Source organism: Zonotrichia leucophrys, chromosome 2 (assembly GCF_028769735.1).
Source record: "Zonotrichia leucophrys gambelii isolate GWCS_2022_RI chromosome 2, RI_Zleu_2.0, whole genome shotgun sequence".
NCBI lineage: Eukaryota > Metazoa > Chordata > Aves > Passeriformes > Passerellidae > Zonotrichia > Zonotrichia leucophrys.
This window is the reverse complement of record NC_088171.1, coordinates 135625941-135650260: the sequence shown is the minus strand read 5'-3', so window position 1 is coordinate 135650260 and position 24320 is coordinate 135625941. Positions and strand designations below refer to the sequence as shown.

The window sequence follows — 24320 nt, the reverse complement described above, 5'->3', positions numbered from 1 at the left end:
TTCATAATAAATAGTTATTTCTAACCTTGGTTTATTTTTAACTGCTTTCAAAATGGGTCAAAACACGTATAGATGAAAAGCATCATATGAAATTAGGAATTAGCATGTTTAATAAGAGAAAAGAAACTTGGAAAGTTCTAAGCCAAAAGCTTGAAGCTTTGCTTCAGTGAGGTAAAGATTCTTGTAACGGGAGAACCAACAATACTGAATCACAGACGGGCTTGTTCTGAAAGGGACCTTAAAGATCATCCAGTTCCAACATCCCTGTCATGGGCATAGATACCTTCCACTAGACCAGATTGCTCAGAGCCCCATCCTTCCTGGCCTTGAATACTTCCAGAGATGGGGCATTCACAGCCTTTTTGGACAACCTGTTCCAGTGCTTCACCACCTTCACAGTAAGGATTTTTTTCCTATCAGGTAATCTCAATCTGCTGTCTCTCAGTTTAAAACCATTCTCCCTTGTCCAGTCACAACATGCCCTTGTAAATAGACTCCATCTTTCTTGTACCTGAAAACGTCTCTAATTTGCCACTGATGAAGAGTGTGCAACTCCTGCACTTTAGAGTGGCTTTTTTGGCAGAGTAGTTTGGTTTTCTCCACAATAGGCTCCCTACCAGGCTTTTGAAATAGAGGAGATAATCTAAGAGCTTCTTAAGGAAGCAAAAGATAAGGGTTATGTTAATATATTGTTATACTTATTTCATGGTGGAGTTTTTACCATCTCTGCAGTACTCAGGTGTTTACTTCATTTGCTTGTTCCCAGAAGATCCTAAACTGCTACTGTACAACCCCATCCTCAAGCATTTTCATGCTGCTGAAGTGGAGGGAGCCATGAGCAGTAAAATCACGGGAACACGCTGGTACACCAGGTGGAGCTATTTCCTCTCCCCTTGCACCTCGCTGTAGCTGCAGCAGAGTCCTGTTGCTCCAGTGACCGTAGCAGCCCCTAAGCTGACTTTGCCATCAGTCGTTCAGAACCCAAGCTTCAGCACATTAGCGCACTGGCACAGTGCAACTGATGGTGCATTTCGGTGCACAGCAGCCCTTTAAAAGTACTTTATTTAGTGCTAGTAAAAAGCCCTGGCCTTTGGGTAACTGTGTTAGGCCTGCTGGGTTTGTTGTTAATTTGTTAATGAAAGCTTGCTGTGTGAACCAGAGGCTGATACCAGCTACTTCTTGTTATGAGGTGCAGCTTAAGGGACGACAAAGGCCTTGAAAACATGGCCACAAGTTAAAAGCAGAAGCCATGGCAGTGAAAACAACGTCCTGATGATCAGTGACTAGTCTTTAACAAAGCACAACATTGAAATCCGGGAACAAACTCTGATTTAAAAATGGAAGTAGCAGTAGCAAAGCAAAATTTAAAAAAAGGCAGCCTGACAACAGAATGAGGTGCCTGCAAGAGCCTGGGAAAACACCCCCCATTCTGCTTTGCATGGGGGGAGGTGTGTAGGGCTGGGACTTGGCTAGAGATTGCAGCATCTTAGAAAAGGGTGAACTTCAAAATTTGTGGAAGGGACAGAAAGCAGACACCTGCTTCAGCTCTTACTCCCTGCATGGAGTTTCCACACCTGACCCATGAAAACACCAGGAGTGAGCCATCAGCAATAATGGGGTGTCTGCACTGTGGTATTCTCAGGTAAGGTAGAAGAGAGCTGTTAAGGACTGTTTGATTGGAATCTGTGCTATTGGTTTATAATATGTAAAAATTAAGAAATACTGGTAACGGTTAGCAGAGTGTAAGAACAAATCCTAACTATAAGTTTCTAAAAACAGAAGAATTATTTCTTACTGTTGTGCTCTATATACTTCATCCACAATATGTGAGGGAAATGCTCACCTGGAAAGCTGTTCAATTGTACTTTCATGGTTATCATTGGTGCAGAAATCGTGCACCACTTCAGAGTGCTTTTCTGGCATGTTGATCAAGTGTTTCCTGGGGAACTTCTTTTTCTTTGCTTATTATTTGACCAAGCACTTTGGGTGAAGTAATTGAATACCTGGAATGCACCAGGAAGTTAAAAGAACTTATTCTTGCCCTGATTCAATTTCTTAACATCACTTCTGAGTTTTAACTCCAAAATTGCTGTTCTTAAACTTTCTGTTTCATCATAGGGAGTTGTTAATAGTTTTAACATGAATTCTTTCTATTCCTTGCTCTGGGCTCAGGAATTTCATATTACAGTACTTGGGAACATGCATGTGTTAGTAGTCCTTGGAGCATTTGTTTCCCTTGCAGATTACTCCATCTTTGGCATTGTTTCCCTCTTTATGCTTACATGGCTTCCTTAGAGCTTTTTAATAAGTGTTTAAATTATTTTTACCTTCAAAATGATAAAATAAAGACATGAGGCAGGTGAAAGCTGCACCAAATTTACCTAATCACAAGGATAAATTTCAACCCAGCATAAATGAAAGACAATTTATAAAATAAATAGTAAATAAATTTAATTAAATAAAAATATAACAAAATGTGAATACTGATCTTGTCAGATGCAAAGCTCTCATGCATTAATCATGACAATTTAAAATCAATTCCATTACTAGATTTTGTTTTCATTTTCCAACTAGAGAATGATCTGTTTCTATCAATGTGAGTATGGAATCAAGAAATCCTTGGTTACTTGAGACCAGCAGGACTGTGGTTCCATAACCAGTGTGTTACCGTGCACATGTTGCCCTGAACATGGGATTGCCTGTGCAGCTCATGCGTGCCGTGGCACACCCAGGGTACCGTGCCCCACTGCCGTGTGTGATGGTAGCTGTGGGTCTACTCTTCTTGTGCATCCCCGAAGTTCTTACACAGTACAGACTTTAAATCTTCTCTGCTTTTATTCGACAGTAATTGAGGGAAAGAGGTGTACCTGAATTAAGGCCAAGTATATACGGACACCAGTGGAAGGGGCTAGGTAAGCATCCAAAATTCCCTGTTCCCCTGGCCAGATCATCAGCGTGTCCTGTACCTGGTCTGGGAGGTGTGAGAACAGCGTCTGCAATTAATCTAAGTGTTTTTATATCAAATGCAAACGGTGAAATGAGGACAAGGAGCTATCGAGGCGGGGATAGGCAGACTCGCGGTACGTATCTGGCCGACTCCAGGCCTGCGCTACCCGTCCGGGGGCCCTGAGCGAGAGCCGGGAGCAGCCCGAGGCAGCCAAAGGCTGCAGTCCCTCTCTCGCAGGCCGCGGGGCCGCCCACCCCGCTACGGCCGGAGGGGGCCGGGCCCAGCCGCAGCCCCGCGGCCCGACCGCGCCGGTGTCCAGGCAACGGCGGCGCCGTCACTTCCTGCGGGCCGCCCCTCCCGCCGCCGCGCTGGGCCGGGGGCCGCGCTCCCGCTCGGGCCGTTGCGGCGGTCGCGACACGTGGCCCCGCCGGCGGCATGGCCGCAGCAGCCGAGGCGGCGGGCGGCGGCAGCAGCCGCCACGAGAAGAGCCTGGGGCTGCTGACCACCAAGTTTGTGTCGCTGCTGCAGGAGGCCAAGGACGGCGTGCTGGACCTCAAAGCGGTGCGAGGGCGGGGGGGGCGGCCGGCGGCACCGCCGGGCCCAGCCGGGGCGGCGCAGCGCTGGGGCCGGGCAGGACCGCCCGCTCCCTCCCTCCTTCCTTCCTCCCTTCCTTCTCCCCCTGCCGCCCGCCCGGCGTGGTGGGGCCTCCCCCGGCCGCTGACGGGCTGCGGGTGCCCGGTGATGGCTGACAGCCGCCGCGGTCGGCTAAAACACGCGTTCCGGCTCTTTATAAAGGGATATAAGGGGCACCGTGTGTTAAGTTTAACTTGCTGAGAGCGGTCTTATTTACTATGCCCTGTTCTGGGCTCTTCAGTAGAAAAAAGACACGGAGCTACTGCAGAGGGTCCAGTGGAGGGCTGCAAAGGTGATGTGGGGTCTGGAGCATCTCTTATGAGAAGAGATTGTGGGAGCTGGGCCCGTTTTGTCTGAAAAGAAAACACTGAGAACAGGTCTCATTAGTGCATATATATATACATATATATATATATATATATATATATATATATATACATATATATCCTATTGGTGCATGCCAAGAGGATGGTGCCAGATTCTTTCATAGTGCCCAGTGACAGGACGAGGAGCAATGACCATTAACTAAAGCACAGAAGTTTCGCCTCAACATGAGGAAGAACTTCTCTATGTTAAGGGTGGCAGAGCACTGGAACAGGCTGCCCAGGGAGGTCGTGGAGTCTCCCTCTCTGGAGACATTGAGAACCCACCTGGATGAGTTCCTGTGCACCTGCTCCGGGAGACCCTGCCTTGGTGGGGGTTGGACTAAATGATTTCCAGAGGTCCCTTCCTGCCTTAACAATACTGTGATTTCTTTGACTGCCCTGTGTTGCTGTCTGCACTGACTCAGTGTATGGGCTGCTGTTTAAACCTGTTTCTGGCCCACCCCCCTCCTTTAAGCAAGAGAAAACCACGTTGAAAAACAGACCATAGCCGCCTTATGCTTTCTATTATGTGTAAATGAAAGATGCTGAATTGGCATAGGAGTGACAAATGATTGTCACCCAGCTCTGCAGCCAGCCTACTGCCCTTCAAGTCATGCCTTGGGCTGCAGTGTCTGGAGCAAAGTGTTGCAGGAGGAATCCTTGCCACTGTGTCCTGCCAGTTCCCTGGAGCTCGGGCCCTCTGTGCTGTCGGGTGTGCAGTGCATTGAAGCAAAGGTGTTAGGCTAAGTGGTTAAGGTCGTCAGTGAACAGCTCAGGTGTTCAGCAAAGTGCAGCAAGAGGCTGGCTTGGTACTCTGCTTGAAGTCCTTTCTGGAAAACTGACCTATTTTTTGATTACTCTGCATAGGCTCCAGGAGGTGAATGGTGTTCTCAGAGCTTTTTTTGCGCATCCCTGTTCAGAGCAGATGTACTTTGATGATGTTACTCTGGCTAATGAAACTTAAGGGTGTACAGGGAAGGACACTGATAGGTTTTATATTCTTCATTTAGTTATGCTGTGGTCTGGACAGGTCGATGAACTCCTTAATATTAGTTGTGTCTGTATCTAGCAAAACAGAATGAAGATGTCTAGATCTTTGGGATTGTTGTGCAGCTTCCTTTAGTGTCTGTCAAGTCCTGAGAGATACTCCAGGTCAATCTGAGAAGCAGAACTTCAGTTTGAAAGACATCAGGCCCAAAAGCTTGGCTTTAAGTGCCAAAGAGAATTGACTTGAACAATAAAGTTGGACTGTGTAGTGGGATGCAGCAATGCTTCTTGTTCTCTTTAGTGAGAAAGGTACCTGCTCACAGGGAATGAAAGGGTTGATAGCCGCAGAAGAGTTAAGTGGGCATTGCAGCCAATCACAGGCATTTCTGCTCAGGACCTATTGGAGACTGGTTTCTGAATTAAATGTTACAATTTGTTGTGCATAAACTGTTGGTACTTTCATAAGCAGTGAGTCAGAACTTATATTTCTGAAACTGGTTTTCTCCTAAATAAGCCATATATCTCAGCAAAAATGAAGACCAGTTTGTGTGTTTGTGTTAAGCCAGTGTGCTCAGGAAACTGAAGAACAGGACAGCCTTGAAATGGAACAGAGCATTCCAAGAAATTATTCATGCAGTGGACACCTTTAAGTGTCTCCCTGCTGGCTGGTATTGACTGTCTGATGTTGTGCTGCTGATTGGTATTTCTGTAGCAAAACCATCACTAGAAAGAAAATAAAATTTGAAAACAGGTGGATTTCCAGCTTTGTGATTTAGCAATTGAGAAGGAAAATCTGTTATATAGGACATTTTCTAGTGATTTTTAATACCTCTACAATTATAGTTTAGCAGGGTGTAAGAGGAAGCTGTGAAAATGTTTTAGTGCTGGACACTGGTAGCATCTGAGAAATTGCGGGAATGAAAATGAGAATTTTCTTTACTTGAAATTTGAATTTTGTATTTACTTTAAAATCCAACAGCGGTTCTAAAATAATGATATACTTGCCATGGAATAGCCCTACATAAAGAAATTTAGTTATGGAATTAAGTGTAAAATGCGACGGGGTGATACAGAAGGGAAAGAAAACTAGATTTCTATCTGCAGCAACCCACGAATTGCAGGGAAGAGAGAAGAAGAGCAAGATGAGTGAATAAGGGATAAGCTACCTGAATGGATGCTGTTCATACTGTACAATACTTGGGCCCTAATTTCTTAAGTGGGCTTCGTTTCTGTCATACCATTCCTGCTTAATGATGGTTAAATAGTGTTTCTGATAATGAGATAAAACTAAAATCTACTTGTTTTAGAAGTGTGCTGGTCAGGAGCAAATAACTGCCTTACACTTGCTGTACTCCACAGAAGAAGAAAGAGTCTGTCTATTAGATTGTACATTCCCTTAGTCTTTATGTTGCAATGACATTCAGTACTTCTACATGCAATTTGGCAAGAGCATCATTCAATTTAAAACTCTTCACCAAACTGTTGACAGCCCTCTTAGGGAGAAAATGTTGTCCTGTGGTACAGGCAGAGTTCAGAAGATGCAGGACCTCTTTCCTTTGACAGACACATGGAGAGAGCAAGCAGGCAATGCTGGCCCTTGTGCTGTGTTAGCGTTCTCAGTAAGGACTCTGCCGTGGTGCTCTATCGAGTTCCTCCTCTCTCTAGGGCTAATGAAGCACATGGACAGCTGATGATTTCTGCTGCCTTTTGTCAGCTCCCAGGGAGCAAACGAGTTGGTGGGGGGGCTACAAGCTCTCAGTTTTCCTAGCCTTTCTTCCTTATTTCTGGGTATGTGTGCCTGCCTGCAGCTGAACCTGTGCTGTACAGTGTGTTTTCTGTATTCCAGCAGCTGCACGACTGGAATGTATGCAGAACCATAGCTCTGTGCTTAGATACTTTATTCCAGCTCTGAACCTGTCTGTGCACTCATGAGTACTTGGCTTGAATGCATATTTAATCAAAATATGAGGAGATATTAGAGCAATAAGGATAGAGTTCAGCAGCTTAACATTAGAAGAATTTTATAAAAGAGCTCTGGATGTGGAAGCTATGTCCACCCATGTTAGCAGGGCCATTGTTGCAGATGTCCCTTTCTTGACACAGGCTAAGAAGATATGAGTTTTAACAATGTTTTTTGACAGCAGATTTGTGTCAGGAAGGTCTTTTAATTATTTAAATTATTACTGAATTGTTTCTTTGGGAGACTGAACTTAATTTCCGATCCATGTACCTGGCAGATGGTATCACACTGATAACTGCTAGGATGTCAAGGAGGAACTTCTCAATTGCTTTTTGAAAATATCTGTGAAATTTTTAAAAGATAATTAGATTACAAGGTCTGTACCAGAAAGCTAGTGAATGTCTGGATTAAATTTCTCAGCTTGGGAACTGGCCCCAGCTTGTGTTGAAACTCTTGTTGTAAGTAGCTGAATTTCATAGAAGTGATTGAATTGTATACAGGGATAGTCAAGTCAAATACCTATGTAACTGTGCTGTTCATTTTCCTATGACATGAGCCCCTGTCCTGGGGATCTGGAGCTGGTAGTGGTGAATCTGCTGCTGGTGTTCATGCATGGGAGCTGTGCTTTGGGCATACAAAATGCAGTAGCATTTAGAGTGGAACAATTACTTCAACTTTGAAACATTTGAAATTTGAAATTGGACACTCAGAAGAAGTCACTTCTTTTTTTTTTTCTTTTTTTTTTTTTTTTGATATCTTAAGCTTTGGTTTCATAGTTCCAGATTTGTACATTGGTATCTTTCGCTACCAGTACAGTTTGAAAATACATTCAGATTAGTAAAGCATTTATATTTTGTAGACAGGCCCTTGGGAAAATTTCAAGAGGTAATGAAATCTGTCTCCAGAGCAGTTTCTTCATTGTTCAAGCCATGAGTAATATACTAAGTTCTAGGTAAATATGTGGAGCAGTGGGAAAAAAGCAGGAAGTTGAATAGCATGTGTGTGCTGTCCATTCCTTGCACTGAATAATGTAAACAGCCTCTAGAATAACTGAAGGCTGTGAGATGTATGGGGTGCTGATTCAGCATTGTGCAAATGGCATTAACTCTGTCACTTGCTAGCAGAGTGTACAAATGCACTTGGAAGCAGTGTGTACATATGCAGCAGAAGTAGCAGATTAAGATAGCAGGTGCATATCTACTGAAACAAGTGATCAAAGAGCCTGCTTCCTTGGAGGGAACTAAACTGCAGTATGTGTTTGCATGCATCTTGTTTTTAGTTAAGAAAATCTTTTAAAAGGCTTATACAGAAGACCATACAAAAGATAAATGCTGCTAATGGTGTCAGTGGAAACAGTGTTTAGTGGGTACATTACTGTCAAGGAGGAAGAGCAGTGTTTATAATAACTTCATGGCTATAAGAGTATTTTTGATAATCTCTGTTCTTTCTTTTTATCCTTTCAACTTTATTTCAGTTGCAAAAGGTAATTGTACTATTAAGCAAAGAAATTTCGTTTTCCTTCCAGGTTATGGCTGTCTCAAGCTGTACCTTTCACATATACCTACAAAAACCATACATTTATAGATTGTTGGGACAAACTGAAATAAATCATTATGTTCCTGTAGCAGAAATTATTTGCGTTTTTGCATTAGTTCAAATTCAGAAGTCGGCCTACTCTTCTCTTTATTTTTCTTCTATTTGTTTAATATATACAATCCTATGTAGTGTTTGTATTTAAGTGTCCCAAGTAACTACAGCTGTGGAAGGCATGAGTAGCTCACTTGCTTTATTTTATCTTAACTCCTTGCATCAGTTACACAAAAGGAGAGAAGGAAGTGAAGCATGAAGTGGTTGCCTCTGCCTGGTGCTGCTTTGCTCAGAGGGGTGAGGTGTGGCAGCCCTCAGACGCCCTGCACAGCTGGCTGTGTGGCAGCAGCAACATCCCTGGCGGCTGTACCAGGCTGCCGGTGCTCGGTGTGGCATCAAGTGAGCCCTTGTGCCCTGCAAGGGGCATTTGTGTAGGGACAATGCTGGCCTTAAATACTGTAGCTCTCCTGCAGCCACCTTGTGAAATTACAGCCCTGTTTCGTATCCTAGCACCACTGAATCCAAACAAAGGCTCTAATACCTTGAATGTCAGTGGAAGGAATGATAAACTTATTATGTCCTTCAAGCTTCAGAGCCTTGCCCCACTGCAAGGTGTCGCTGCCTGCCTTCCATACCCTTTCCTGCCCTCCAGAAAGAGCATGGCAGGCTCCTCCATGCAGCTGAATATGTTCCAGATACAGACCGTGGTCTTTGCACCCCTGCGAGCTCCCTTCTCCGTTAGGGGATAGCCTGTTGGCCTTCAGCCAGGGGACTGCTGCCTGTGCTTTGTAGCACTCCCTGCAGGTGCTGAACTTCAGAACTCATTGTTGGTGTTGGGCTCTTGTAGAATGGAGCCTTCTCCTGTTGAAATTACATTAGATGGCATTTTTCCAAGGGAGTGGCTTTCCCTCAGCATGCAAGTTGCTGATATTGTTCTCTCCACAGGCTGCCGATACGCTTGCTGTGAGGCAGAAGAGAAGGATCTATGATATCACCAACGTTCTGGAGGGGATTGATCTCATTGAGAAGAAGTCAAAAAACAGCATTCAGTGGAAGTAAGTTATGTCAGTTCTGCAAATTTTCACATACTTAAGAGCAACAAAAATTAACTCTACTTCTTCTGACTAGATACGACACCATAAAATTAACACTGCTAATCAATGACCATGTGATATTGTAGAAGTACAATAAATTTGCAAATTAACTGTATTTGTTTTCCCTTTAACTTGTTTCTGTGATATATAAAATAAAATTTAAAGCACACAGAAGGGAATCTTTCAGAAATCTTGTAGTGCTACTTAATAACTAGCACTTGTAGTTGAAAAATTCTCCCTGAAGGAATTTGGGAGAGCTGTCAGGACACACTGTCTCTGCCTACCTGCCCTACCACAGTCCATGCCTGTTTTCTCTTAGGTCTCTGAAGGTAAAAGCTCAAGATAAGAATTCTAGGGGAAGGAGCTAGGGCCTGCAAAACAGTTCCAAAAGAAGATAAGTTTTTGTAGAAGAAAAGTCTAAATTTGATCTGAATTAAAGAATTTTCATTTTCCTGTCAAAACACTACTGGGAGGTTAAATGTTCATTTCCTTCATATTTAATATTAGTAGATTTTCCAAATGTTGAAAATAGTCTTAAGAAATTATCATTGGATGTTTGCATTAGATTTTTACCTGTGGTTTCATGAACCCTTGTACCTTTTCAAGAGGAGTAGGTGCTGGCTGCAATACAAAAGAGGTCATAGACAGGCTGAGGTATCTGGAAGCTGAAATTGAAGATTTAGAGCTAAAAGAAAAAGAATTGGATCAGCAGAAATTGTGGCTTCAGCAAAGTATCAAGAATGTCATGGATGATTCTACAAACCACCAATATCCTTTTAAATTAATTGTGTGCATTTTGGATCTAGAATGAAAGCAACAGTTAAAGTGTAGGTAATGTATAAAGCATAATGTAACACATTTAGCAAAGTAAGGCAAGTTTTTTTTTCAGGTTTTTCTTCAACAAAAGAAGATATAAATCTTATTTATGTGACTTTTTAACTTCCATGACTGTGATTGGTAACATGAAAATAAGTTAGCGCATATATATATATATATATATATATATATGTACAGCAGTAACTATTAAGTCAATAGCATAATCCTAGTGTCTTACTTGAAATTAGTGATACTGCTTTCCAGAACTTAAATTTATATTTTGTTGCCAGTGCTTTACATTAATCTTTTTTGCTGCTTCATTCTTTTGAAAAGATTAAGCTATCACCCAAAGATAAATGGAGTTAACAAAGTCCTGAAGCTTGTTGGGTTTCAAACTGAAAAAAAACCATGCTGTATATAAATACCAGAGAGTTGCAGCTGCATTGCTTGTAAGCATGTGTCTAGCTGTCTTGCAAAACAGACACCTGAGAATGGCAGCAGTAAAGTGCCCTTCCTATCTATAATACTACTGATAAGTACTTAAAAATTACTGGAGTTTCTGTTCAGAAACTGTTTCTGTAAAATGGATTTTGTATGTAGCAAAGGAGACTGAAGTTATAGTTGAGGAAAAACTTCTGGTAGAGCGGACACTGGAATTGATCTGCCAGGAAGGTGGTGGAATATCTGTCACTGGAGGTTTTGCAGAAGAGGAAAGACAAACATCTGTCTGGAATGTCTGAACAGTGGATTGATCCTACCCTGAGGCAGAGGATGGTAGATGAGCTCTGAAGTTCCCTCTAGCAGTATTTTTGTGTGATTCTGGGAAATGCTGATACGTACCTGAATTCTGTGTTGTCAAATTAGCAAGGTAAATGGTATTCTTCAAAACAAGATTTTACATGTTCTTCTTTTTCAGAAAAATCTTTTCTTGTTCAAGCTACACAACTATTTTTCTTTCTGTATTTTATTTGCTGATATATTTTCTTTAAAACACAGAACTCTTGTTATTTGTAATGAGCCATTCTGAAAGTCAAAAATAATGCCTTGATTACACCTCTAACAATAATCCTCTAACCTGTAATAATGCTATAGTTTAGACTTAGTTTGGATTAACTTCTGAAGGGCAACAAATACTAGTTTTATATTGTTTTAAGAAAAATGTTCCTTGACATAAATTACATTTTCATATGTCACCCATGAAGATATCTGCAACTGCTTCCATGGTAAGTTGCTGCTAGACTGTATTTCTAAAGTGAGCGATTTCTTAAAAAATAACTTGCTAACTAACTCGCTTTTTTCCTGCAAGTATTTTGAATTAAGAAATACTCAGTAGTGATCATTACTAGGTTGAAGTCTTATAATATTCATGGCTACCAAGTTCTGGCATTTTCTAATTGTAGTCATAGATTGAATAGAATGGAAGCTCAGCTGGAGTCCTGGTTTTTGGTTTCTTTTTTGGTATTCATACTTTTCAGCAGCTTGCCATGGGCCATTAATGGGACCAGAGACAGGACTTGTTGGTCCAATCCTCCAGAAGAACCAGGAAGATCTAAATTTTACATCATTTTCTGGTAGCAACTGTGGCCAGACAGAGCTTGTGATGGTGTATAAATAAGCCAGCAGAAGGTCAATGATGGGACATTGCTACTAAATCTAAAGGATTCCTGTACAGGTGGTTGGAAGAAATTGCCGGGAAGTGCTGGCAGAGGTTACTTCCCTTGACATCATCTCCTGATCCTGGGGCACCCAAGGGAAGATTGTTGTTCAGCCTCCAGCTAGGCTCAAAACTGTCTTTTCTTTGCCACAAGGAAGACTTCTTTAAAATAAAAACACAAGATTAGAAAACTACTGCAGAATTTAACAAAAATGGCCTGTTACTGAAAAGGTGTTAGTCATTACAAAACATGGAGGCAGTTGGCACAATGCTCACATAGTACTTCACCTAAGTGTTTCCTAGGAAGCAGAGAAAGAAAAGTGTTACTCCAAATTAGTTATGAACAAAGAGGAAATCATGTGCAGGTAAGCAAGTAACCTGCAGTATTGTGCCAGTGCTGTGCATGTCAGTGTGGTCCCCTAATTTTAACCAACACATTTTCATGTGCATAGTAAGCCACAGGTGAGTGTGACAGACAGCTGTTGGATACCAGTTGTATGTGCTGTGGAAGCCATGAGCTTAGATATTTGGAAGTACTGGCACTGAAGATGAACATTAACACCTCTTCTTCCTTTTGTTAAATCTCTGTAGTACCACCAGTCATCAAAGTCATAAACTGAGCTAGGTCAGAGGGCTGGTTTAGCTGAAGTTGTATGAGGAGTGGCTGAGGGAGCTGGGGTTGTTTACCCTGGTGAAAAGGAGGTTCAAGGGAGACCTTATCACTGTCTACAAGGACCTGAAAGGAGGCTGTAGCCAGGTGGGGGTCAGTCTCTTCTCCCAGGCAACCAGTGATAGGACAAGAGCATATGGCCTCAAGTTGCACCAGGGAGGTTCAGGTTGGACAACAGGAAAAATTTTTTCAAGAAACGCTGATTAAGCATTGAATCAGGCTACCCAGGAAGGTGGTGGAGTCGCTATCCATGGAGGTATTCAAGGAACAACTGGACGTGACACTTAGTGCTGTGGTCTAGTTGACAAGGTGGTGATCAGTCAAAGGTTGGACTCAATGATCTTGGAGGTCTTTTCCAGCCTAAATGATTCTTTGGTTCTGTGAAAAAAGGAACTAGTTAAATATTTTCACCTTTTGTTATATATACAACTAGAAGACAAATGGGTAAAGAATATGGTAAATCTTGCACTGTTGTGAGAAAGGGTTTTTACAACTATGATCTTAGTGTTGGAATTCCCTGATTTATACTATGCAATGTACTTGGATCTTAGAGGGGCTGCACATGTCCTACCACAAGTTTACATATGCTGAATAACACAGTACTTTAGGTGACCTTACACAATTTCCAGATCTCATTTGAGTGGATACTTATACAAGACTTAAGAAAAATACACTTAACACTTTCTTTAAAATTGCTGTTTAACCAGGAGATACACTTCTAGCAATTCAAGCACCTTGTGGTACACAATTAGAAGTACCTAGACCTGAAATGGTATGTACTGGTTTCTCATTTACCTAAGTGTTCTAGAGCAATAGTGGCAAAGAAGAGTTGTTTCAGAGCAGAGGATTTATCTCTATCCATGTCCAAGAGGAGGGGAGAAAGGAGTAGCATTGTTTAAGTTGAGAAGAGGGAGGCCAGACAGAGAAAAGTGAGTTTTGTACACTTAGATAGACTAATGGTAACCCTGCCTTCTATTAAAACCAAAATACACAAGTGGGTTTCTTCTTCTCTCTTACTTTTAAAATGTTGCAGCTTTCAAAATAATGCATAGTTGTTATGAATTCTCTTGAGAACTCAGTGACTTTTATGTGTCAGGTTTCTCTGTTATATTGTTAAAATGGATCTCTTTATGAAAAACGCCTTTTTGATTTAGTTTTAATATAATTTAGATTTAGTCTCATGGTACTAGACTGGATAGAGAAACAGACTGCAATCTCACTTTAGCCAAAAGGATTAAATTGGCAAGATTAAAGTAGGAGGCCAAATTACTTACTTCTGTCCATCTCTAACTTTTTTTGTTGTTGTTGCAGTGCTTGATTTTAAATAGTGTTTACATAGCTGGGAGAGAGCATGGTAGGAAGCGTGATAGCCACTGTGCTTATAGAAGGCTGAAATTCACTTGAGAAGTTTCACAAGCTATTTTTAGCGAGGCTGAGCACAGTCTTAATATCAGTAAAAGCATTCAAGGCTAGAGCCATGAAGCTGATCAGTGGTACTGTCTTTGTCCATCTCTGCTGAATCAGTTCAGGCAATGGTAAGGTTCTCTGCAGGACCCACGTTAGCAGCTGTGATGTTGGATTTTGTTGTTTTTTTCTTTTTGTTGAGGACTAAAACAGCTGATCTTAGTCTTCATCACTTTGTAGAGTTCCAAGTTCTCAAAGAACACTAACTTTCATAATACACCATTTTTACAGGGACAGAATGGACAGAATAAATACCAGATCAATCTTAAAAGTAGTTCAGGACCTATCCATGTGCTGCTTATAAACAAAGAATCAAGCTCCTCCAAGCCCACGGTGTTTCCAGTTCCTCCACCTGATGACCTTGCACAGCCCCCGTCTCAGCCTGCAGCTCCAGTGACTCCACTCAAACCAGCTGCAGCTCCTCCAAATCCCCCAGAACAACGTGAGCTGAACCAAGGGCAGGAGTTGCCACCAGCAGCAGCTGCCGACACACCATCAGGTGGATCCCGGGGTTTTCCTATCTCTGGTGGGTGGGGGAGGAAGGCAGCTGGAGGGAAAAAAAGTGTTAAGAAAGGTGGTAGACAAAGATCAAGAATTTACATAGGATAGCAGCTGTCCATTAAAAAACTACTCCAGGGCCTTTGTAACAGCTCTCAGGAGGTTACAGACACCTCTTCTGTCTGATGAAAGAGATGCTTCCCTCACACCTTACCATCTTACACTGAACAGGTTTTGGATGTAATCCTGTTAATTATTCTGAGGTGCTTCTCCAGAGTGCATTATGAAGCAAAATTGCAAACCTCTTGATGGAGGAAGATATGATTTGAACGCGTACCGTTTAATAAGATTGATAATGCAGGCACCAGTTCCAGCTATTGTACCACAAGGTCACTTACCTTCTTCCACATAGCCACAGCAAGAGGCTGCCTGAATATCAGGTACTTTTTTCACAGTAATAGTAAATTAATAGGTAATAGGAAAAGATTTAAGAAAATGCTGTATTACAACTGCATTCCTGAGGGGTCCTGATTAGCTTCACTGACCTTTAATTGACCTTCAATTAATTGACAATTAATTAAATTGTGACTGTGACTGTAGAAGGGGAAGACTCCTCTCACGTGATCTCAGACATTGGCCATGTTCTCCCTCAAAAGACAAAGCTGGGGGCAGGTGCTGCGTGTTGTTTCACTGTAACAGACTTTAACATGCTTTCCTGTCCGTGTAGATGGCAGCGCCCAGCAGGACAGCACAGCCCCTGCCGCCCCTTATTCCAGCCTTCCGGAGCCAGAGCTCTATCCCAGCCTGTCTGGAGACAGTGCCCAAGCCTCAGCCAGCTCCAGTGACTACCAGAGCCTGCTGCCTCTGGATGTCAACTGCATTCTCAAGCCAAACTCATTTGACATTGCAAAGATGGAGGAGCCTGCAGGTAGGAAGCAGTAGTTCCTGTTTAAAGATTTCCCTGGTTCCCTGAGCCCTTCTTTGTGACCAAATTACCAGTGAGTTACACAGAGGAAAAAACCAGGTCTCTCTTTATCTTCTAATGAAGCCACTGGGGAGCATACTAATTTTGAACAATTGAGTTTCTTTGCCACCAGATAAGCCTCATGGTACACCATGATATATATAGTTCTTGAGTTTTAAAGAGTTAAGTCGGAAAAATGTATTGGGGGAAAAACTGAGGGAGACAAAGATAAGTATGTTTTACATGTACATGGCATACTTTCTCTGCAGCTCCTACACTGCACAAGCCATAGTGTACTTGTCAATTCAGTGTTTTAATGCAAAGAATGTTTTGACTGCTATAAACACATATTAAAAAATCCCACATACATAAAGCATGTGCTCCTGTCTTTCACAGGAAATATCAGCGGAGATATTATTGATGAACTCATGTCTTCTGATGGTAAGTAGCATCTTTTCTAATAATCACAAGTAGCAGCCTGATTTTTGTGTGAACAGCACTTAGAAGGCATCTGTTAAATCTGATGCCAAGAGTCAGTATGAAACTACTTCTTTCCCATGTTGCCTCCTCTGTCACTCGTCTTTGCTCCCCTTTCTATTCCCTGCAAGTTTTATTTAACAGACAAAACAGGAAAACCTTAATCCAAAAGCACTTACTTGCATGAATAACCCACCAGTACTTAATTTAGGGAAAAAGAAAGAACAAGCTGATGACTAGTGTGCTGCCTTAAAATATAAATCTGGTTTAATTCTATTCTGCCTAAAGCTTTGTGCTTTGAATAAGTACTTCAGAATATACTTCTGGATGCAGACTGATACATGTCCATCTGAGGTACACTAACAGAACAAGTGTCACCCATTTCTGTTCTTGCACGTCTTTGGCCATGAGTGCAGCACTGAACCACAGCTACTACAGAATTCATGTGCTCCTACCTCTCTGCCACTCTCACTGATTTGGCAGGCAAAGAGGTCAACTCAACTTGCTTTTGCTCCTTTTGCCCTGTATTCTTTAAGGCCTGTAATAATATCTGCCCCTCAAGCAGACCACTTCTGGGCTCATCCAGAAAGAGATGTGGTTGTAAGAGCCAAGGGGCAAGATGGGATTCTGTGAACGTGCCAGTATGTGGTTAACATGGAAAGAGACTGTGCTTCTAGAGCAGGGATATAGATAAAGAAATATAAATTATGGCTTGATGGTTAAAGTTTTCAAAAGCTCCTCAGGAACTCCATTGCAGAAGAAATTAAACCCATATTCCACAGCTATCACTCCACTTCAGCAAACTGACCTAAAATACCAAGCCAAAAATGGCAGATAGATCACTTACTGCCTTGGTTTGAATGCAGTACAGGTTTTCATGGTATGTGTCTCAGTGAGCTTGTCAGATTATCAAGATTATTTTAATTATTAAGACTAACCCTTGTGACAGACATACTGAAATGTGATAGGGCTGATTTTCCAAGTGTTTTAATTTAAACTAAACTGTTCCTGCTTTACAGTTTTTCCTCTCTTACGACTCTCTCCTACTCCCGGAGATGACTACAACTTTAACCTGGATGATAATGAAGGAGTCTGTGATCTCTTTGATGTGCAGATACTAAATTATTAGATATTATGTCAACCAGACTACTTATCTACCTCTAACTGTAACAATCTAGACTTCTTCATAACCTAAGTATTTGAATAATGAATGTATAACTTCTTAGTTCACTGACTCTGGGAGTATATTTCCTTTTGCTTCCTTTAACTACTTCACAAAACAAATTCAAGAACATTAAAAAAGGGCTCTTATCAAAAATTCTGGCACTTTTTCACCTGAGTGTGTTTCTGTCTAAGCCAACTGTTTGGAGCTTTCTTTAGCAAGAAAAGTGAAAATACTTCATAACTTTTTGATCATTTTTTAAAAAATGATTAGTCTTCTTGCTCACAGTTAACAGCATTTTCTTTGAAGCTTTACTGCCAAGAAGCTATTTTTTAACTTTTCAAACAATTTTGAAGCTTTCACTGCCAAGTTGAAAAGTGAAGGGTATCAACTTGAGTTATGCTAAACTGTTTCAGTGAACCAATTTTGTGAAGTGCCTTCTGTTTTAGCACTTTAAGTTTCTCACACTGACTTCTGACATTCCACTTTCCTAGATGATAGGAAAGGTCTGTTTGTAGTTTGTATTGAAGTGTGCCAATACTTGTATATTAACAAGATTTTTTTAATAAAATTGTGCAAACAAAGCCATCAGTATTTGTGGTCTTTCGTTTCTTGCAACCCCGTCATTGTCCATTTTGCATTACAACTGAGATAACAGGTTTGTGGCAGCATCCACATTTGCTGGTTCCTCTTCCAGATTTGTGGAAACCTGGAAAAAAAAAGAGTTTCAGTTTAAAGCAGAAAACAATTTCTTTTTATTCTGCTTGGAAAAAAAAAACCAAACCAGACTAAATAAATATCCATTGGCCAGAAGATTAGATTTTTATATATTTAATTTCAGCTGATTTTGCAGTTATACTTCAATAACTTTGGGGGGATTGCAGGATACACTGAAGTTGATATGTAAGCAGAAAATGCTTTGTGCTTTGGGAGCGTTGTATCAGTAACACACACAGCCCAACTGAGACAGGCTCAGCTTTTAGAACACAACTGCTCTCAACACTTCTGCAACTTTGGAGAAAATACTGTAACAGCCTGAGTGGTGAAGAGCCCTACTAGCACAGGAGCAGTAGTACAGTCTGAATTCTTGGAGGAATAAATAACAAGCCAGCAGAGACAGGACCACTGGCTCCAACAGCCTTGAAATCCTGGCTTGGCTTCATCCTGTGCTGGCAGCACTGTCACTTTTGTCCCTCAGCCTCTCCTTGAGGTATTTGACACTTGTTTAGTTGCTCCCAGCTGTACAGAAACTTGATCACCTCAGGCATACTGACAACTCATGTCCACTTCTCCAAACTCCAGCTTCCCCCAACAGCAGGATGGATTCATCTGCATCTCATCCTGAAGGACTGCTTTCTCTCCCTGAAACTGTGCCTAGAGCATCAATCAGCAGGAGGAGTTTACATGGAGGAACCTGTCAGGCATTAAACTTATATGAATTAATTCTTGTGCAAGACTGCAGGTAGGCCTGCATTAAAAAAAAACTAGACAAAGGCAAGAGAAATACTGTCTTGAACCCCAAGTGCTGCAGGCAAAACCTCTACTACAGAAATTGCTGCTTCAGGTGTTGGGTCCTTCTGATGAGGTAATACAAGGCTTAGGAATCAGGAACAAAGAGAGGCAGAACTGTTTGTTTCAAAGCACTGTCAGGAGCTTCAGGTAGGGAACAGCCAGGTTCATCCTCCTTGTGTGTATTCATGTAGAGATACAAGTTTCAAATCAAGGGGATAGAGTTGGGACTAACTTAAAAAAACAGTAAGAAATCGGCTAGAATGTAATTTTAAAATATGCTTTTGAAGTGTGCTTCAGCATGGCTGCCACCCTCTTCTCGCTCTACTTTAGTAGTTTTGTAGAATTTGAACATGCTAACTAGGTTTCAGCATTGCCACACAAATGAAATTCATAAAATTGGGATTCTAGCTTTAAATCAACTGCATGAATTCACAGAATATTCTGAAGTGGAAGGGACCCACAAGGATCATCAAGTCCAACTCTTAAGTAAATGGCCATTAAAAGGGTTGAACTCAGCACCTTGGTATAACCAGCACTGTCACAGACATCCTTTGTGGAAAATCCTTTCTTTAGGATTTTTCCCTCTTCTGGGAAGCTGAGGCCCCAGAAAGAGAATGTAAACAATGGTTATCTGCCGGTGTGGAATGCAACAGGTGCACCTGTGATTGGCCCATGTTCCATGTTTACAATTAAGGGCCAATCGGGGGCCAAGCTCTCTCTGGGACAGATCAGAGAGAGCTCTGTTGTTGATTCATTCCTATTCTATTCTTAGATGGCAAGCTTCTGAACTTTCTTCTCTATTCCTTTTAGTATAGTTTTAATGTATTATATATCATAAATTAATAAATCCAGCCTTCTGATCATGAAGTCAAGATTCTCATCTGTCTCTTCACCCCTGACGAACCCTTGCAAGCCCTGTAACACAGCACCACACTGACCAACTGAGCTATTGCCTGCAGCCTAAGAGACACATTATAATGCTTTAAACACACATTCTTTTCCTTCTGTTCAGATTTTTACAAAGGGAATTTACCTGCTGAGTGTTCTGAGGTTCTGCTGTGGTACCTTTTGATAGCTGCCGGATTTCTTTCTGAACTTCAGCAAATGCTTTATTTATTGTGCTAACTTTTTCAGCATTTTTAATGTTTATCTGGGAGAGAAAAAAATACATATGTTAGTATTTTTAGCAAAAATTCCACTGATGTGAAACTGCCCCATTTTTGTGCAATTATTATGCAGCCAGTGTTACATGCTTTTTGGTGTGTTTTACCTGTTACTTCATTAGGTCATCTATCTAGCTGTGTACTAATAAATTCAAAATTAAGAGTTAAACTTGCTCTACGGGAATGGGAGCCCATAGTGATCCAGAAGGAGAACACAAAGAAAACAAAAGTCTATACTGCTACACCAGCCTCAGCTCCTCTTAGCTGGAATGAAGTCCCAGGAAGGATTCCTTCCTTCCTCTCTTTGGTGAACTGACCCTGGCTGGATGCCAGGTGCCCACCAAAGCCACTCCATTGCTGCCTTCTCCAGCTGGACAGGGGACAGGAAATATAATGAAATATAATGAAAGGCTCATGGGTAGAGATAAGGGCAGAGAAAGATCACTCACCAGTTGCCATCACAGGCAGAACAGACTCAACTGAACTTGGGGAAAATGAATTTAATTTGTTGTCAAACAAATGCTGCAGAGGAATCTCAGCTCAGATACCTGGAGCACCTCTTCCCACTCCTTCTTCACTGACCTTGGTGTTTGCAGGGCTGTTTCTTTACAAAATTCTCACTCCCCTATTCTGACTGCTGCTGGAGGTATGCTTCTGAACTACATCAACCCAGAGGCACTGCCAGTACCTGATGGGCTCTGCCTTGGCCAGCAGCATGTCCATTCTGAAGCCAGCTGGCATTGGCCCTTTCAGACATAAGGGAAGCTTCTGGCAGCTTTTTAGAGAAGCCAAGTCTGTAGCCCCTCAAACCAAATACAATTTGTAAATTATTTTAGTATGCTGAATTTCTTCCAGTAGCTTACCTTCATCATCACACCTTGCATCCTAACTGTTCATACTGTAGGTCTGGCCAACAACGTCTACCAGGTTTTGCCACAGCATTGAAGGAAACTCTGCAGCTGTAGCAGAGTGGAATGTGCATCTCTGGGCACCTCAGCCTCTCTTTTAGCCCAAGTCTGCCTTTATAAGTTATTTCATCACAGATTTTACTTTCAAAGAGGAAGTGCTAGAATATGGATGTGTGTTGCACTCTGGGGACAGCTGTCTGTGGTAGAAGAGCAGGGTGGATGCAAGAGGGCATAAACTCCCACTACTGCAGCAAAGGAAGATTCAGCTGATCTGAGCCCTAGCACCTGTTGCTTCCAAAGTTTGGAACAGGATCACAGCCAGGTAATAACCTATTACACTGCAAACAATCCAGAAGCATGCTCATAGGTCTTCAGGCAACCCCAAATCTCAACATACCTACTGCTGTTCAATGGGCATCCCCACAGTTCATCTCTGAGCAATTTAAACAGGCAGGAGCAAACTGTGAATGGTTACACATATTCATTTTACTTTCAAAGCCTCCATAATTTCAGAGCACCTATACAGTAACAATTCCATTCTCACTGACCACAAAAACCAGTAATAAGAAGCAGTGGGCAATGAGGCTGATAGAACAGGCCTGCTCAGATGAACACTTTCACTGGGACAGTGACTGGAGAAATACAGCCCCAGCTCCCAGCTCTGATCAGAGTGGGTGGACTGTTGGTAATATGATGTACAAAGACCACGTGTTCAGTCAGGGCTTGTCACCATCTTCCAGCTTCACAGGGGTTTTAGAAGGTTCCAGTCAGTTTTAATGGTGATATCCTCAAGTAGTCAGGCAGGACTTGTTCACAGAAAAAGGCTCTATAGCTAGCATGGGTACCTACATCAAAAGTTGTCTGAACAGTTACAATGAGCTTATAGCTATTAATGAGTAAATTCATTTTAGCAACTTTTTTTCTGAGCATCTTCTTATACTGCTTAACGATAAGTAAATCACATTAAGCCCAAAGGCTTAATGCATTAAAGAACGCAGCTTCAAACATACAGAATAAAATTTTACTCCTAATAAGCTTTTCAAGACTATGAAACTCAGACATTTCATGAATATGATTTTAAACCTGTTTCTCCCTTTATTATACAGAACAGTCTAGACTAAGAGGAGATGTGACGCCAGCAACATGAAATTGTTTTTTGTAAAGTTTGTTCCTGTCTGTCCACCAGATTAATTTGTCAAGTGGAGCTTGCAGGAGAAAATCTGAAACGGCCTTTTTTTTAAAAGCCATTTACTTGTGTTTCCCTAGCAGACTGCAACTGCATCAGATGGAGAAAACAAGCCACTATCTGCTTTTATTATTTCTATTACCAGATGCTTTTCTAGAGGGACAGGTGAACTCTTGCAGAACACACACCTCAGGCTGGAGGCAGGCTTTGAGAAGAAAACATATAATGACTCAGTGCTCACAACAGGAAAACTCTTGCTTAGATCACCCCCATCCCTCTTCCCCTGCACTGCTCCCTACTCCATGACCCACTCTCTCTCTCTCTCCTCTGGGCTGTGCTCTTCTACAGACACCAAAATAACAACATTATTTTTGCTTCTTTGTTCTTCTATTGCTTTAATATGTTAAACTGGTGTACAGAAGCATCTACAGAGCACCACAGCCATATAAGGGGCAAAAAAGGGGCAGAGAGGAATTAAGAGCAAAACATCCAGCAATGCACACTCCTGGCTATGTTCACTGCATCTCACTGACAGTTTTACTTGACAGCTGAGGCAAATAAACAGCTACTGGATCAGAAAAGGCTCCATCCTTTCTGGTTCTTCCCCACCAAAATGCTTCTCTCTGCATTCATTCATTCATAATTAACTTTGTTCAACTCACCAACGCAGCACATAAAAATGCAAAATGTATTTTTAATGCCTTTTACTGCTGATTTAGCGAGTTGAGTCACCTAGTGGGCGTAGAGTTCCTGAGCCAGCATCAAGGAGAGCTGTGGGAATGTAGCCCAGAGCCTGGCACAGGGATCCCTTCCTGGGACAAGGAACGGGATGGAAAGGAGCAGGACTTCCCCTTGTTAGTAGTACTAACTACGGCCAGTGGTTCGGATCAAGGCATTTTGTTAAACGCTACCCTGAATTACACCCTCAGAGACGCTGTGAATGCAGTCCGGTGAAGGCGAACTCGCTGAACTGCGGATGCGCCCTTCAGCATCGCATTCCCGAGGCCAAGGCGCGACACTATCAGACTCTTCCCAAACGGCACCCCTGAAGCACAGCCCGATGCCTGCTGTGGCATATGCCTGCGGATTAGTCAAATGAACTCCCTGTGATCCTCTTTTTCCAGATGACATCCACATACAAACCTAATTTTCGGGTGATAATCGTGCACTTTGCCGTTTTGTGCCCGGACGCACACTGCCCCTAAAACAGCTCGATTTATTCACTTCCGAGCGCTTACTGCGCCGCGCACCGAGGTCGAAGGGGAGGAATCCCCGCCGGGCCGAGGCCTCCCGCGGCCGCCGCAGCAGGACAGGGGCCCTCCCCGTGGTGGGGCGCTGCCGCAGCACTCACCTGCTTCAGCCCGGAGGTGACGGGCCGCGCCTTGCCCTTGGCCTTGGCTTTGAGGACGCCGCTGCGGGCGATGCGGAACACGCTGCCGGCCTTGGCGGCCCCGCCGCGGTTCTTGCCCATGGCGGCGGCAGCGGCGCGCGGGCGGGTGACGTCACACGGGGCTGTGACGCAGGAAGCCGCCAATGGCCCACAGCGCCGCGAGGGGCCGCCAGGGGGCGTGCGCCGCCTAAGGTGGGCGCTGTGGAGCCGCACTGGGGAACGGGAGTGGCGGGGTGGCGCTGTCCCTGTCCCTGTCCCTGTCCCTGTCTGGTCCCAGAGTCAGCTTCGCCCCGGCCCTACTTGCCTCTCCCGCGCCTTCGCAGCCAGCTTTTGCAGCACGGGAAAGCTGGGAGCTCCTTGGCGCGCGCCCGCAGCCCAAGCGCTGAGTCCAAAGCTCCGCGTTGCCTCAAGCACCTGCCCACGGGCAGCTCCCGGCACGCGCGGCGCTTCGGTAAATTCCCAGTGGGTTGTGGGACACCCTTCTGCCTTCACGGCCCCACTTCGGAAAACGTGAAATCTTCCTGCGACCTATTCCAAAGGGAATTTGGTTTACACCTCTGGGAGAAAATCGGGAGGGGATGCAGCGGCGCGGACTGGCTTTACTTTCGGGAGTGGCGGGGGTGACCCCAGTAATGGGCACTGCCGCACAACTCGTGCTCTGGCGGGACGGGGGCTGGTGGAGCCACCTTCCCTCTGTTGGAGCGGGCTCTTGAGAGATGGCACTGCGTCCCCCGGGCCACCCCGACGGTGCTGGGGGGAGCCTGGGGAGAGCCTGGGTGACGAAGGGCTTGGGGCGACAACAGGCACGGACGGGCCAGGAGGCCGGAGCGCTGCAGGTCTCCTTATCAGCGCCCGAGGATCGGGGCGTCGCCGCCCCGTCGCC

General features: G+C 43.2%; 2 protein-coding genes across 3 annotated transcripts; one reads left to right on the top strand and one right to left on the bottom strand.

Annotated features, from left to right (window-relative positions):
• Positions 1-1267: 1267 nt before the first annotated feature.
• E2F5 (E2F transcription factor 5) lies at positions 1268-17866 on the top strand. Of its 2 annotated transcripts, XM_064706561.1 has the most exons (10): positions 1268-1642; positions 2846-2912; positions 9425-9534; positions 10180-10341; positions 11569-11612; positions 13421-13485; positions 14409-14676; positions 15403-15603; positions 16036-16080; positions 17136-17866. In XM_064706561.1, the coding sequence occupies exons 4-10, from the start codon at positions 10319-10321 to the stop codon at positions 17243-17245; spliced, it is 756 nt and encodes a 251-aa protein (XP_064562631.1). In that variant the 5' UTR covers positions 1268-1642; positions 2846-2912; positions 9425-9534; positions 10180-10318; the 3' UTR covers positions 17246-17866. The 2 variants fall into 2 exon arrangements, with proteins under 2 accessions (XP_064562631.1, XP_064562630.1); XM_064706560.1 differs by lacking the exons at positions 1268-1642; positions 2846-2912 and adding an exon at positions 3322-3508.
• Positions 17820-23558, bottom strand: RBIS (ribosomal biogenesis factor). The gene is made up of 3 exons (XM_064706564.1): positions 23399-23558; positions 19824-19940; positions 17820-17987 (listed from the first exon to the last, which is right to left on the bottom strand). Exons 1-3 carry the CDS (start codon positions 23516-23518, stop codon positions 17919-17921), a joined length of 306 nt encoding a protein of 101 aa, XP_064562634.1. The 5' UTR covers positions 23519-23558; the 3' UTR covers positions 17820-17918.
• Positions 23559-24320: the final 762 nt, after the last annotated feature.

Coding starts and splice junctions, on each gene's coding strand:
- E2F5 (XM_064706560.1), top strand. CDS start 3,383: ATGGCCGCAGCAGCCGAGGCGGCGGGCGGCGGCAGCAGCCGCCACGAG. Junction 13,486..14,408: donor AAGTACCTAGACCTGAAATG/GTATGTACTGGT, acceptor CCATTTTTACAG/GGACAGAATGGACAGAATAA. Junction 15,604..16,035: donor AAAGATGGAGGAGCCTGCAG/GTAGGAAGCAGT, acceptor TGTCTTTCACAG/GAAATATCAGCGGAGATATT.
- RBIS (XM_064706564.1), bottom strand. CDS start 23,518: ATGGGCAAGAACCGCGGCGGGGCCGCCAAGGCCGGCAGCGTGTTCCGC. Junction 19,941..23,398: donor TCACCTCCGGGCTGAAGCAG/GTGAGTGCTGCG, acceptor TTTCTCTCCCAG/ATAAACATTAAAAATGCTGA. Junction 17,988..19,823: donor AACCTCAGAACACTCAGCAG/GTAAATTCCCTT, acceptor TTTTTTTTCCAG/GTTTCCACAAATCTGGAAGA.